The sequence below is a fragment of the Trichoderma gamsii genome (assembly GCF_001481775.2).
Source record: "Trichoderma gamsii strain T6085 chromosome Unknown Scaffold_3.2, whole genome shotgun sequence".
Taxonomy (NCBI): Eukaryota; Fungi; Ascomycota; class Sordariomycetes; order Hypocreales; family Hypocreaceae; genus Trichoderma; species Trichoderma gamsii.
Window position 1 is genome coordinate 718531 of NW_020171340.1, and position 13784 is coordinate 732314.

The window sequence follows — 13784 nt, forward strand, 5'->3', positions numbered from 1 at the left end:
TGAAGACGAGATAGTCAAGCTTGTACTGGCTACTTTCTCGGCACTGCCCCCGCGCTTACCGGTACATTTGCACGAGCAAATGTCCTACAGCACTTCAGGCATGCAATTTGGGAATATATGAGGCTGAAAGAGAGCTTCCTTGGGCTCGCAGCAGGGATGTTCTTGATCGATACCAGCTCGCTTGTTGCAATAAAAAGACAAGAGTCGCGTCCCAAAACGATACAGCCGAAAATAAAACACGCATCCCGGTGCTATGGACCCCACGGAGGCGCATCGTCTTAGTGGTGCTGCTGCACTACTGCAGCTCTGCTTGCCAATAGCACTCGATCTAAGCATATGCGCAACTGGACTGGATGGTAGAGCCGGGATACGATGATTACTTGCTGCTGGGTCCCCACCTAGAAATAATAGTGCCTGGGTAGTGTCGAGATATCTGCCTTTTTTGTCTTCATCGTCCTTCTACTTGCGGTTATCTGACAAAGCAGGGCCATGCGTTTCGTCCTCACTTTGACAGGGTGCCGTATGAACCAGGTCGGCTCCGAATTTGACATCCAGCATGGCATGCTTGTAAACAGCATGCACAGAGGGTGACATCTGCCTCGTGCTTTCAGCGCGTGTGAGACGATTAAGACGCTACACCGAGACATCCATGACCCAGGAGGTAGCATTCGATGCTACTCTTGGCAGGTGAAGTGTGAACCTTTGCTGTAACCTCCGAGGCCAGCAGGATCTTCAGACTCGGCTCCCTTGCGCAAACGTGGCGTCGTCTAGCTTGGGAAAATCCGGGACTTGACACCTGCATCGCTCATCGCGCAGCCCCTCTTGGGGTCACGATGCTCACACCGTACGAACTTTATACTACAAGCGTAGGCTTTGTGCGTCGGCGTCGGCCGGCCCTGAGCTGAGACATCAATGATTGATGTCTTGTCTTTTTTTGGGCTATTCTTTTCTTCCACATGGTCTCATCTCTGTGCTTGCCGCAAAGCAGCGTCTCCAGCTCAACGTCTAGGCATATGGGTCCGTACATGTAAGCTGTATGTCTTGCTCGTGCCATAGCTCCAAGCATCCACCACATAGTGCCACTCCGCTAGCAGGCATGCGACTTGACGTCGTGGGATCAGTTGTTTGATCAGCGCGCATGGATCTGGCCTCTTTGGATCTCTCGCAGCCCGCTCCGGCCACTCAGAGGGCTGAAGCCACTCCGTAGGTGCATTAATCCACTCACACCCCGGCTCTTGTGGGGAGAGAGGTGCTGCATCGTCTTGTTGCGAGCACAAAAGGCCAAGTGCTATATAGGCAAATAAGTGAGGCCACAAGATGGGTAATCCTGTATTCCTAGATATCAAAAAGAGGAAATATAGGACTAAGGGGAGGAATGTGAAGCTGCAGATAGGATTGTGTCGAGATCGACAGAGGATTGGTGCATAGAGATGTGTAAATGCGAGTATATCTGCGGCCTATAGGGATTATCTTCCCAAAGCCTTATATCCGAGTGGCTAGATTTATAAGCCGTAGACCATAACGAAGCAGCTAATACCAAGGGTGTGAACAGATGAATAGTGCCAAGTAAAGGTAGAAGTATCTTTTGAGCAAATCCCCTTGCTTTCGTGCAGGCTACAGCACATGCAGTTGGTTAAAATCCCGGCTCCTCGACTGCCTGGAATGACACGAGCAACACGCAAAAGCTACGCCGAACAATTAGCCTCAATGCGTACTGGTGCTAATGCACTACTGGCGTTATTACTCCACAGACACTTTCAAACCTCTGGTCTAATCTCTCTCCATTTTGTGATTTTATATCAATCTATTATTACTACATACTTGTACATAAAGACGCTTTCGGCCTACCTAACTGAGTAACTACGTGTATCTTCTAGCATGTGTCAGGGTTATAACAGCCGGAAGAAGGTACTGCATGTAGATACATGTGCAGTTAATGCATTTGCACGTGCCGATGCCACACCACTTCCCAAAGCCCAGAACGTCCAAGCCGCGCAAACCTCCTTCATCAAACAAACCCAAGATGCAAATTTCCCAACAATGACCAAAACTGATAACACCACTGCACATTAATAATGATGATACATTCTACCAACAGGCAGAAAGCAGCCCATCAAGAAGACAAGGACCCCCTGCCGGGACCGCATTTTGACTCCATGATCAGCATCAAGCCCACGCTCAGTTCACGAATCGCTGCAGCTTCTTCCTGAGGCGTGTAAGCCAATCGGACATGAACGGCTGACAAGAGCATTCACGTCGTATCCCAACATTTCCCCGAATGTTGGATATATAGAGAGTAGAGCGGGGTCAGATTTACGGCTGCATGTTCAAGAGCCTGTGACGAGAATGATCTTGCTAACGTCGCCATCTTCAGATTCGGCCATAGACGAGCGAATCGGAGATGCCTGCGAGGTATTGGCAACGTTTCCGCATGAAGACAGCTTTAAGCAGGCCGACAGAAAGGTATAATGCAGCATCCTTCTGCCTATTTCGCGCAAACGCTTTTCTCAGCTCACAAGACTCGGTTACAGTCCGTGCTCGGTGCGGCTCGCGCCAAGCTGAAGTCGAGGCTGATCACATCACATCTTGCTTTCCGGCTCCTCTCAAAGCCGACCAATGCTTGACATTCCTCTGCCCTGGAGCTGTCATAGCGTCCTCGCTCTATTAATTGGCCAACTTGTCCTCAAAGCTACAGTAGGCCTGTCTGCCCGCCTGCCTGCAAGTCAACACTAACAAGCCCAATCAGCTCTCCACCTCGGGAGTGCCGATGCAGCTCCATGGGCCTTATCGACGCTGCAAGGGCACCCCCCGGTCAACACCGGCCGGGGAACCGCATGTGTAAATCCACAAGAGGAGAAGCTCTGTTATTCCCAGGTGTCAATGTACCATCTTCCCGTTACTGCCTTCGATTTTGCGAATCCTCACGGGGCGGAGACTGAGATTCTTCCGCTTTAAGCGGGATCCAGGACCAAGCCATTTTCAGACAGCATGCTCACTATTAGTAGTATGCTGACACCATTAATCGTTGCGGCTCTCGTCATTGGTTCCCTAGGCGGTGGCTAGAGAATCATCGAATAATGGAAATATGTCAGTATTGCTATAGCCGCCATAGTTCATGGGATCCATGAAGCTTTCGACGCTATGCCAAGGCTCTGCCACAGCGGCAACATGCGGGCTCTCGGTGCAGGTAACAAACTCTAGAGGCTGACTAGCAGCGGCGTTCGTTTGTGTCTGAGCTGCAAAGTTGCCCATCACTCCAGTGCTGCCCTCTGCTGGATTCTGAGTCGATTCTGGCACATCTTCGTCAATGATGAGAAACTGGTATAAGTTCGCCTCTTCCGGGCCTAGGCCTGTGAACTGGTTCGAATCAATGGAGCTTATTCCTTCGCTGTCCCCGAGCGCCTGTGGTGCTTCTTCTGCTGCTTTTGGTGTCCAAGTCTTTGTCTCGTTTTGACAAGGCTTCACCAAATCACTGCCTCGTGATGCTTCGAGTGGAGTATTCAGGTTGCAGTCTTGGAATACTCGCTGGTGTTCCGCTTTTACATATGGAAGTGCCACTGTGCTAGAATATTGCTGCTGCTGGTACCGCCATGAAGGTGGGCCAATAAAATGGCCAGGTTGCTTCGGATCTTCCATATTAAAGCTAGGCCCTGACATTGCTTGGAGATAGACTGAAGGATAGGCTTTTGCAAGACCACCTTCATTATGATTAGAGGGAATCGCAATCTCGAGTGGTGGCCGAAGATTTGATGATGGCAGCGTGCTGCAAGCTGAGTCCAAGGGACCGAAAGAGCTTGACGGCGTGGAATTCGTATTCAAATAACCCGTCGAAGTCGAAGCAGAAGAACATGAATCCATGCTGGGATTGTGGCCTCGGTCAACAGGTGGCTGAGATGCAAGTATATGTCTTCTGAGTTCCTTCTTGAGTCTTCGAGGGGATGTTCGTTTTAGGTCGCTTCCCCTCGGAGAACGCCGCTGTGTTTGTGAAATATGAGAGGATGATGTTCCCAGAGATGGGCCAATAGGTAAACAAGGTGCCATTCGTTCAGCACTCCCTGTTCTCTTTGCTCTAGGAGCTGGAGGAGGAGAAATCCTTTTTCTAGAAGTGTCTGGAGATTCAAAGCCACCATCAGGCAGATCTTCTCTCATCTCCCTCTCTGGTGGCCTGCTGGCTCTTTTTGTGGCTTTGGTCACCTTGTGAAGCGCCACATACAACTGGAGGTTACCCAAGTGGACGTCGATTGTCCTTCTAGGATCTTCCTTATTGATTTTCTTCTCATGTCGACCGTTTCTCGCATTTTCCCGAGCGTCCGACTGATGTTTAACGTGGTAGTCATTCAAAGCGTAGGACAGAGTGTTTTCGTACTTGCGTGGCACCCGCAATCTCCTATATGATTCGAATAAGGGTGCCCATTTATCAAACCAAGGTTTCCAACCATCTTCAACGATTTTAGAGTCGGTTAGCTTGTCCAAGGCTGCCTTGTTGCATTCCTCGCGAGGAAAATACCTTGTTTCGGCTTTCAGGCGCCCGCCTAGGTAGAATTCCACGGGATCAAAAACCTGTTCAAAGCACCAAAGATGCATTGAGCCAGCGCATAACAATGGATCGCGCTCGCCACTAGTCGTTTCCATGGGGAATTCGTCAAAGCAGACACGAAGCCAGCCCGTCGTGATCCTTTTAGACTTGAGTGGACAATGTTCCCAACGGCACTCCTGGTCTTCTGGTCCCATTCGATACCTACACCCCGTGGGGTATTGTTGAACTCGAAAGACGGTGCCTTTCGGGCAGTTATCCACATACTCTCGCAGTTGTTCGTTGTTTAACTTGCGGTCACGCAGCAATTGCCCCCTTTTAGTATAAGTAAACAAATGTTGCCCGTCCCAAGTTTTGCTTCCCCAAGGGGCACGTGTTTCTGCTTCGCCGTAAACAGAAACGGGATCGAATTTAGGGCCTTTGCTTCGTTTCGCGGCCTTGTTCGTGCTGACCTTTCGAGGAGTGGCGGGCTCTTCGTTTTCTTTTGTTGAGTTCTGAGGTTTTTCTGTCTGCGTATTATCAGGCTGGTACTGGCTATTCATAGTATAGCCAGCGTTGACCGGGTAAGAATTCATGATAGACGGAGGAAAATTCTGCTGGGCCTGTCGAATGACCCAGTCGCCATATGGCAGAGAATTGTAAGAATTGTAGGCATTATGATTGTTGAGAAGAGGATATTCAGGATATAATATTGAAGGGTCATTCTGGGCTAATTCTGTGTTAAGATTGGGGTTTTGGTTGTATGACAGTAGCTGCTGAGCATATGGTAGAATTGGTTGATTGTGTTGGCCACCCTGCATTAAGTAGAGCGGCGGATTGTACGGAACGAATGTGTTCTGCGAGGGGTAACCATATCCTCCCCTATAGTATAGAATTAGTATATAAAACTGTTGCTGTATTCTCTCACATCGACACTTACGATGCATAACTTGACGAATGATCGAATCCGAGACTGCTGCCTCGTTGGAATGTTGGTCTGACATTGTGCGTGCTTGTCACCGGTAGGTATTCTGCTGGTTCCAAATATGCTCCTGGCTGAGTTCTCTCCGATTTGATATACGTGTGCTGAGGTGGGATTCTGCTACAATCCAAATTATGCAAGCTCGCCGGGTCGATTATTGAGTTGGTCCCCCACGTATACGTGAGGTCTTCCTCGAAATTCCGAGGGTCATAGTGCTGCGACATGTTTTCTTCTTGTTATTCGTCGATATGAGTTTAAAAAAATGTTCAAGACTGGTATGAACGCATGTAAAATCTCAGCACAGATGTAAAATAGTCGCTGTTGGCGAGTGCGTCGTGTTATTTATGACCCAACAAGATTGATCAAGCCATGTTCACGAATTAGGCGGCAGCAAGGCATATTTAAATTGCCACCCGAACGGCACTTGAACACACATTGGACATGACCAAAACTTGAACATTGAACTGTTCATTGTTCTCGGCGGCTTTTTTTACAACCCACAATAGAGGGCGCGCGAGAACAAAAGATGAAGGGAGCGGGATAATAAAGACATTTGGACAAAGGCGGGGGCCCAAAGAGAATCCAAACAGCGATGGATCTCCGATAGATGAAATTTTCTCCGATGAAGAAAATGACCATTCATTCTTTTATTCTTTTTAAGCAAAGATGAGGCTCTGTGGGCTAAAAGTAGATCGATCTGAAAGCCCTTGAAGATATGGAGACGCACTGATGGCTGTTCAGTCTCTGGAGAAATTGTGGATGCACGTAGAGATGAATGCATGATATAACGAGTAAAGGGCAAAGGCACCGCTCTGATAGTAAAGTCTTATAGTAGTGCTACGTCGCATTTATTCAAGGTATATCTTTTTTTAGGCCAGTAATCTTTGATATGGGAATTACTTATACAAAGCTGCTGCGCTTCGGAGTTTCGTATGAAACGTGCGCTCAACATCATGTTTGTTAGGTTACTTGTCGCCAATTAGACGTCGAAATATGTTACAATGAAGAGATGGTAAAGAGTCCATGAAAAATGTGAAAAGGATCTTTCATGTTTCTTTTCTCTTCTTCTGATACTTGCCGTCTCTTTTGCCCCGGTAAGAACGCGATATTCTGATCATTGTAAGAGTCCTAAAAATACATGTACCCTAAACATAACGACAGCATTCGGCTGACCAGGACAACATGTAATGATGTCTGGGAAACGAATTTATATAGTCTGTAAGATATGTGATTTTATTTTCAACATCTGCATCTATGCGATACGGGATTTGCAAGTGACTCTAGGACATACACCATAATGTTCGTCGATTGCTTTACCGTTATTGGACTGTTGGCTGGGGAATTTCCCAGCATAGAAAGGAGATGTAGTAAGTTGAAGAGCTTGCCCCAATATAAACTTATATCCAAATGTAGAAACCCCGGAACATCGGATCAGGGGAATCCTCCGTACAAAGAGAAAACCCGCATAATAAAATGGAGTGCCGTCTGTTGTCTTCTCTCTCATCCTCGTCATTACATAAGACTGACCTCGTGTTCGCTGGTCGCGCATTGCCCAGATCGGATTAGCGAGTCCGTGCCCTGGAAACCAATCGCCCAGGGAGCGCTACTCCGTAATGGCGGTCGCTTTAGCCGCTAAAAACTGGTTGTTTAGAGCGGCAGCCCCTCGTTCTAGCTTCCACCAAGGTTTTAACTGCCTCGCCGTTCCTTAGCAGCCGCGGTAGCACCTCAGCCCGCCGATTCGAAACTTCAACCTTGCTGCATCACGAGACTCGCGCTACTCGTGAGTCTGGCATGGCGAAGCGCTCGTCACTCGCTGTCGTTCAAGCATAAGAGCTTTGCAAACATTCGCTATTAGCGCGCGGTTTTGTCGGCCATGGCGGACTACGATCCTGAGCTGCGAGTGAGGCTCCAGGAGCTGGACCGCGAGTTGGAGGTAGGTTGTCTGTTAGAGAGCGTCTCTATGCCAACGCCTCTCTCTGAGCTTCGCCGATTTGGACTTTTGGCTGACAACATGACTTGCAGGAGGGCGACATTACCGAGAAGGGGTAAGCAGCGGCCTCTCGACACGCCGGCGACAGAAAGCACACTGCAGCATCATGAACTGACGAAAGCATCGCAGATATCAGAAGCGGCGGACACTGTTATTATCGCAGTTTGCTCAACACCCGACAATAGCTGCCCCAGCTCCCCCGCAGTCTCGCTCCGGTCTGAGCATACACTCCCCCGAAACCTCGACACATCCTTCAAGCGATGGCCGCCGAGCTTCCGTAATGACCTCCATGACCTCCGTTAGCGGCGGAGGAGGCTATGGAGGCGGCTACGGTCCTGGAGGCGGCTACCACGACCAAAACAGCAACTACGGCGATCATACTCAGCGTCCCGACTCAAGCTACGCTGCTCCGCCGAGATCCTCATATGCGCCATCGACTGTCTCGCCAGCCAACCTCTTGCAACCCGGAGGGCTAATTGCCGAGAGCCCTATGGGAATACCGCCCCAACGAGATTCGCTCTTTCTACCAGGACCCAGCAACGACCCTCCTACACGCAGCGGAACCATGGTTTCTGGTGATTACGCCTTCAACCCCGATCAGCACGGTGCATATGCAGAGCCATACCATCAGCAAGATGACGGTAGAACCAGGACACTGCTCGACAACCAAGCGTTCTTTTCCGATTTCGCAGGCCAACAGCACTACGAACAGAGTCAGATGGGCGACTTTGGGGGTCCGAGATACTCTGGCGATGCATTTTCGCCAACCGCAGCCATGGCACCTCCGATGCTCACTGCCAACGACATGCCGCCGCCAGAGATTTTAGAATACCAGGCCCCACTTGAGCCAAGAGAGGTACCATTTGCCATCCATGATCCTCACGACAGCAACACGCCAATGTCTACCTTTGACAACATGGCTGCAGTGCTCCGCCATCGTGCTCGCACTACTCCCAAAAGGCCAGCGTACTGGGTTCTTGATAGTAAGGGCAAGGAGATGGCGTCCATTACATGGGATAAACTGGCGTCAAGGGCCGAGAAGGTCGCACAAGTTATTCGAGACAAGAGCCCCCTGTACCGTGGCGACAGAGTGGCTCTTATCTATCGTGATAGCGAAATCATCGACTTTGCCACCGCCTTGTTGGGCTGTTTCATTGCTGGAGTGGTGGCTGTTCCAATCAACGACTTACAAGACTACCAGAGGCTGAACTATATCCTCACTTCTACGCAAGCTCATCTGGCCCTCACGACAGAAAATAACCTCAAAACTTTCCAGAGAGATATCACTACCCAAAAGCTCACCTGGCCAAAGGGAGTCGAATGGTGGAAGACTAACGAATTTGGCGGGTACCACCCCAAGAAGAAGGAGGACGCTCCGCCTTTGACCGTGCCAGATTTGGCCTATATCGAATTCTCTCGTGCTCCAACTGGCGACTTAAGAGGTGTTGTTCTAAGCCATCGGACAATCATGCACCAGATGGCATGTCTGAGTGCCATCATCTCTACCGTTCCTGGCAACGGCCCCGGAGACACATTTAGCTCGTCTTTACGAGACAAGAATGGAAAGCTCATTGGTGGCGGCGGAGCAAGCAGTGAGATTTTGCTGTCGTATCTGGATCCTCGCCAGGGAGTTGGTTTGATTCTCAGCGTATTGCTGACTGTTTACGGTGGCCATACTTCTGTCTGGTTCGACAACAAGGCTGTCGAGTCCCCCGGTTTATACGCACATTTGATTACGAAATATAGAGCAAGCATTATGATTGCCGATTATCCTGGATTGAAGCGAGCCGCATACAACTACCAGTCAGATCCGATGACAACACGCAATTTCAAGAAGGGAATGGAGCCGAATTTCCAGGCTGTAAAGCTGTGCTTGATTGATACCCTTACTATTGATAGCGAGTTTCACGAGGTATTGGCCGATAGATGGTTGCGACCATTGAGAAACCCGCGCGCACGAGAAGTTGTGGCTCCGATGCTTTGTCTTCCGGAGCATGGCGGAATGATTGTCAGTGTTCGAGACTGGCTTGGTGGTGAAGAACGGTTGGGAGTTCAGCTGATGCTGGATCATGACTCTGGCATGGAGTCCGAAGATGAAAAAGAAGAGGATGAGAAGCCGAAGAACGGATTCACTAGTCTGCTGGGAGGTGGAGCAACCACGAAAAAGGAGATGGATGAGAAGATGGAATTGGGAGAGGTCATCCTTGATAGAGAGGCCTTGAAGACCAATGAAGTCGTCGTCATAGCCCATGGCACTGAAGCTCGAAAGAAGACCTCCATGGAATCTACAATGGTCCGGGTTGGCGCTTTTGGATACCCCATTCCGGATGCTACGCTCGCCGTTGTAGACCCCGAGACTGGTCTCCTGGCATCTCCGCGCTCGGTCGGTGAAATTTGGGTTGATTCACCATCTCTCTCTGGAGGATTCTGGGCGCAACCTAAGAACACAGAGCTCATCTTCCACGCGCGTCCATACAAATTTGAGCCGGGAGAGCCGACACCCACGGCCGTGGAGCCAGAATTTTTGCGAACTGGTCTTCTCGGTACTGTAATTGAGGGTAAAATTTACGTGCTGGGGCTTTATGAGGATCGAATCCGACAAAAAGTCGAGTGGGTTGAGCACGGCGGTGCGGGAATCACCGAGTACAGATATTTCTTTGTTCAACACATTGTAGTAAGCCTTGTCAAGAACATTCCCAAGATCCACGACTGTTCTGCTTTTGACGTTTTTGTCAATGATGAGCACTTGCCAGTCGTGGTTCTCGAGTCAGCCGCTGCGTCAACTGCGCCTCTCACGTCGGGAGGTCCTCCAGTACAGCCTGATACAGCCTTGTTGGACTCGCTGGCAGAAAAATGCATGGAAATCCTTATGCAGGAGCACCATCTTCGGGTTTACTGTGTTATGATCACAGCCCCGAATGCTCTGCCTCGAGTAATTAAGAACGGAAGAAGAGAGATTGGCAACATGCTGTGTCGCCGTGAGTTTGATCTTGGAAACCTTCCATGTGTGCACGTCAAGTTTGGCGTCGAGCATGCGGTTCTCAACCTTCCTATCGGGGTTGATCCCATTGGAGGTATCTGGTCTCCAATTGCATCAGAGTCACGAACTCAAATTCTCGCTCCTGCTGATAAGCAGTATTCTGGAATTGATCGCAGAGAAGTAGTTATTGACGACAGAACATCCACACCTCTCAACAACTTCTCATGCATTTCTGACCTTATTCAGTGGCGAGTCGCTCGCCAGCCAGAAGAGCTATCATACTGCACCATTGATGGTAGGGGCAGAGAAGGCAAGGGAATTACGTGGAAGAAGTTCGATACCAAGGTGGCTGCTGTGGCCATGTATCTAAAGAACAAAGTCAAAGTACGGCCAGGGGATCATTTAGTCCTCATGTATACGCATTCGGAAGACTTTGTGTTTGCAGTACATGCGGGTATCAACCTTGGTGCAGTCATCATCCCGATGGCGCCGCTCGACCAAAATCGACTCAATGAGGATGTTCCCGCTTTCCTACACTTGATTGCCGATTACAAGGTCAAAGCTGTTTTGGTCAATCAGGATGTCGACCATCTGCTGAAGATAAAGGTAGTCTCCAGTCACATTAAGCAGTCGGCACAGATTTTGAAGATTTCCATGCCAAATACATATAACACCTCTAAACCGCCCAAACAGAACAACGGCCTTCGGGAGCTCAAGTTGACGATAGACCCTGCTTGGATCCGACCGGGCTACCCCGTTCTCATCTGGACGTACTGGACCCCTGACCAGCGGAGAATTGCTGTTCAGCTTGGACATGATACAATTCTGGGCATGTGCAAAGTACAAAAGGAGACGTGCCAAATGACAAGCTCGAGACCTGTCCTTGGCTGCGTCCGAAGTACGACGGGGCTTGGTTTTGTCCATACTTGCTTGATGGGCATCTACGTGGGCACCCCTACCTACCTGTTATCTCCGGTCGAGTTCGCCCAAAACCCCATCTCTCTCTTCGTTACTCTCTCGAGATACAAGATTAAAGACACATATGCGACCCCGCAGATGCTTGATCACGCCATGTCAATGATGGCAGGTAAAGGCTTTACAATGCACGAGCTTAAGAACATGATGATCTCTGCGGAAGGTCGACCACGAGTGGATGTTTTCCAAAAAGTGCGGCTCCATTTTGCGCAAGCCGGACTAGACCGAACGGCCATTAATACCGTCTACTCACACGTGCTCAATCCGATGGTTGCGTCGAGATCTTACATGTGCATTGAACCTATCGAACTTTGGCTTGACACCAAGGCTCTTCGTCGTGGTCTTATTGTTCCCGTGGACCACGAGTCGGATCCTCAAGCTCTCCTCTTGCAAGATTCCGGCATGGTACCGGTTTCTACCCAGATCGCCATTGTCAACCCTGAGAGCCGCGCTCACTGTTTCGATGGAGAGTATGGTGAAATTTGGGTTGACTCTGAAGCATGTGTCAAGTCATTCTACGGCTCCAAGGACGCGTTTGACGTGGAGCGATTCAACGGTCGGACTGTAGATGGTGACCCGAACGTGCGATATGTGCGAACCGGCGACCTTGGCTTCCTTCATAATGTCAATCGACCTATTGGGCCTAACGGCGCCCTTGTCGAAATGCAAGTCTTGTTTGTGCTCGGCAGCATTGGGGAAACTTTTGAAATCAACGGTCTAAGCCACTTTCCCATGGATATTGAGTTGTCGGTGGAGCGCTGCCATCGCAACATTGTACCGAACGGCTGGTAAGTACCTTTTGCGTCTCCTGGTTCTGTATCAAATCCGCGATTTTTGTGACTAACAGATTGACTACAGCGCTGTATTCCAAGCGGGTGGTTTGGTTGTGGTTTTGGTAGAAGTGAGCCGCAAATCGTATCTTGCTTCCATGGTACCCGTCATCGTCAACGTCATTTTAAGCGAACATCAGATCGTTGCCGATATCGTGGCCTTTGTAAACAAGGGTGACTTCCCCAGATCTCGACTGGGAGAGAAGCAACGAGGAAAGATCCTTGCAGGATGGGTAACGCGCAAGATGCGCACCGTGGCTCAGTTTGCTATCAGAGATGTCGATGCCAGCGTACTGGAGGGCGAGGGAGCCGACGCCAACAGGGCATCTACGGGAAGCCTTCGTAGCTTGGGTGCTTCCCTCCCACCCGGCGTGAGAAATGCCGGGCAAGCACCGCAGATTCTTGAGCAAGAGGAGTTTACGCAGCAAATGGACCATATGGCCCATTCCGAGCCCGTTGGATATGCTGTATCCTCTCAGGATGACCAGCCGACCCCAACAGCGTTCCGTCCGAGTGTTGATTTTGGCCAGGAAGCTGCGTCCATGCATGACTATAACCAACAGCATCCATCAGCATCGAATAACCAGGGAGGATACGCTCACGATCACTTTGAGCCATCGCAGCCACAGCATCACTATGAGCAAGAGCAGCATTACGAGCAGGAGCAGCACTACCAGCAAGAGCAGCACTATGGCCAAGGGCAACACTTTGAGCCAGCACAACACCATGAGCAACAGGTAGAGTCAAGACAATTGGATCATGACGCATATCCGGCGGCAGCCGAGCCAGGGGACTCGTCTTCCGCCCAAGATGCACAAGCAGCCAGAATGCGGCTGAGTCAAGGGCCACCGCAAATCCGGCTGCCTGGTGTCGATGGACGTGAAGGTCTCGACTTTTGGGGCAACGATGATGCGGAAACGGATTGGACGGCGGATGCTATGATGCATATGAATCTAACTGGGAACCTTCAGCACCCACGGTAAACTCGAATTCATAGACGACCTTGGTCTCTTCTTCCCTCTCTTTTTGATTAAAGGGTGGTCGTTGTTGTTTTTATTGTTTTCTTGGTTTTATTGAAGAAGCATTGGGAAAGAGGATAAACTTGGAGGAGTTGTTTGGGTTTTTGTTTGTTTATGATGGGGCTATATCTATTACTTTTACCGCTTTATTGTGTACGTAGTACTGTCCTGCCTGTCCCTTGTCCCTGTTCTTGTTTTTTCTCCTTGCGAGGAGACGGCCTTTTGGTATTAAAGTTTTGTTTTGTTTATCTATAAGATGAAGTGCTGGGGCAAAAATATCGCTTGAACAATTGTATATCCATCCAGTTTTAGTATATGCACTTTCTTTTTTAATCTTTCATGAAAATATGCGAGGTGATGGACTGGTTTTGACGAGAATTGTATAATTGAGATATGCTTGTCTATCTTTCTTAGTATATACAAACTCTCTTGAAGCAAGTTTCTATCTCAAGCATATAGTATATAATAGTAGTTGTAACACGCAACAGAAAGAAA

The 13784-nt window shown here is 49.5% G+C and overlaps 2 protein-coding genes across 2 annotated transcripts; one reads left to right on the forward strand and one right to left on the reverse strand.

Moving 5' to 3' along the window:
• Positions 1-3048: 3048 nt before the first annotated feature.
• Positions 3049-5517, reverse strand: TGAM01_v201226 (hypothetical protein; the record flags this gene model as incomplete). Its single annotated transcript, XM_018805457.1, has 2 exons — positions 3049-5390; positions 5454-5517. The coding sequence occupies 2 exons, from the start codon at positions 5515-5517 to the stop codon at positions 3049-3051; spliced, it is 2406 nt and encodes an 801-aa protein (XP_018661366.1).
• Positions 5518-7368: 1851 nt separating this feature from the next.
• Positions 7369-13253, forward strand: TGAM01_v201227 (hypothetical protein; the record flags this gene model as incomplete). Its single annotated transcript, XM_018805458.1, has 4 exons — positions 7369-7428; positions 7518-7540; positions 7615-12228; positions 12299-13253. 4 exons carry the CDS (start codon positions 7369-7371, stop codon positions 13251-13253), a joined length of 5652 nt encoding a protein of 1883 aa, XP_018661367.1.
• Between the last annotated feature and the right edge of the window lie 531 nt (positions 13254-13784).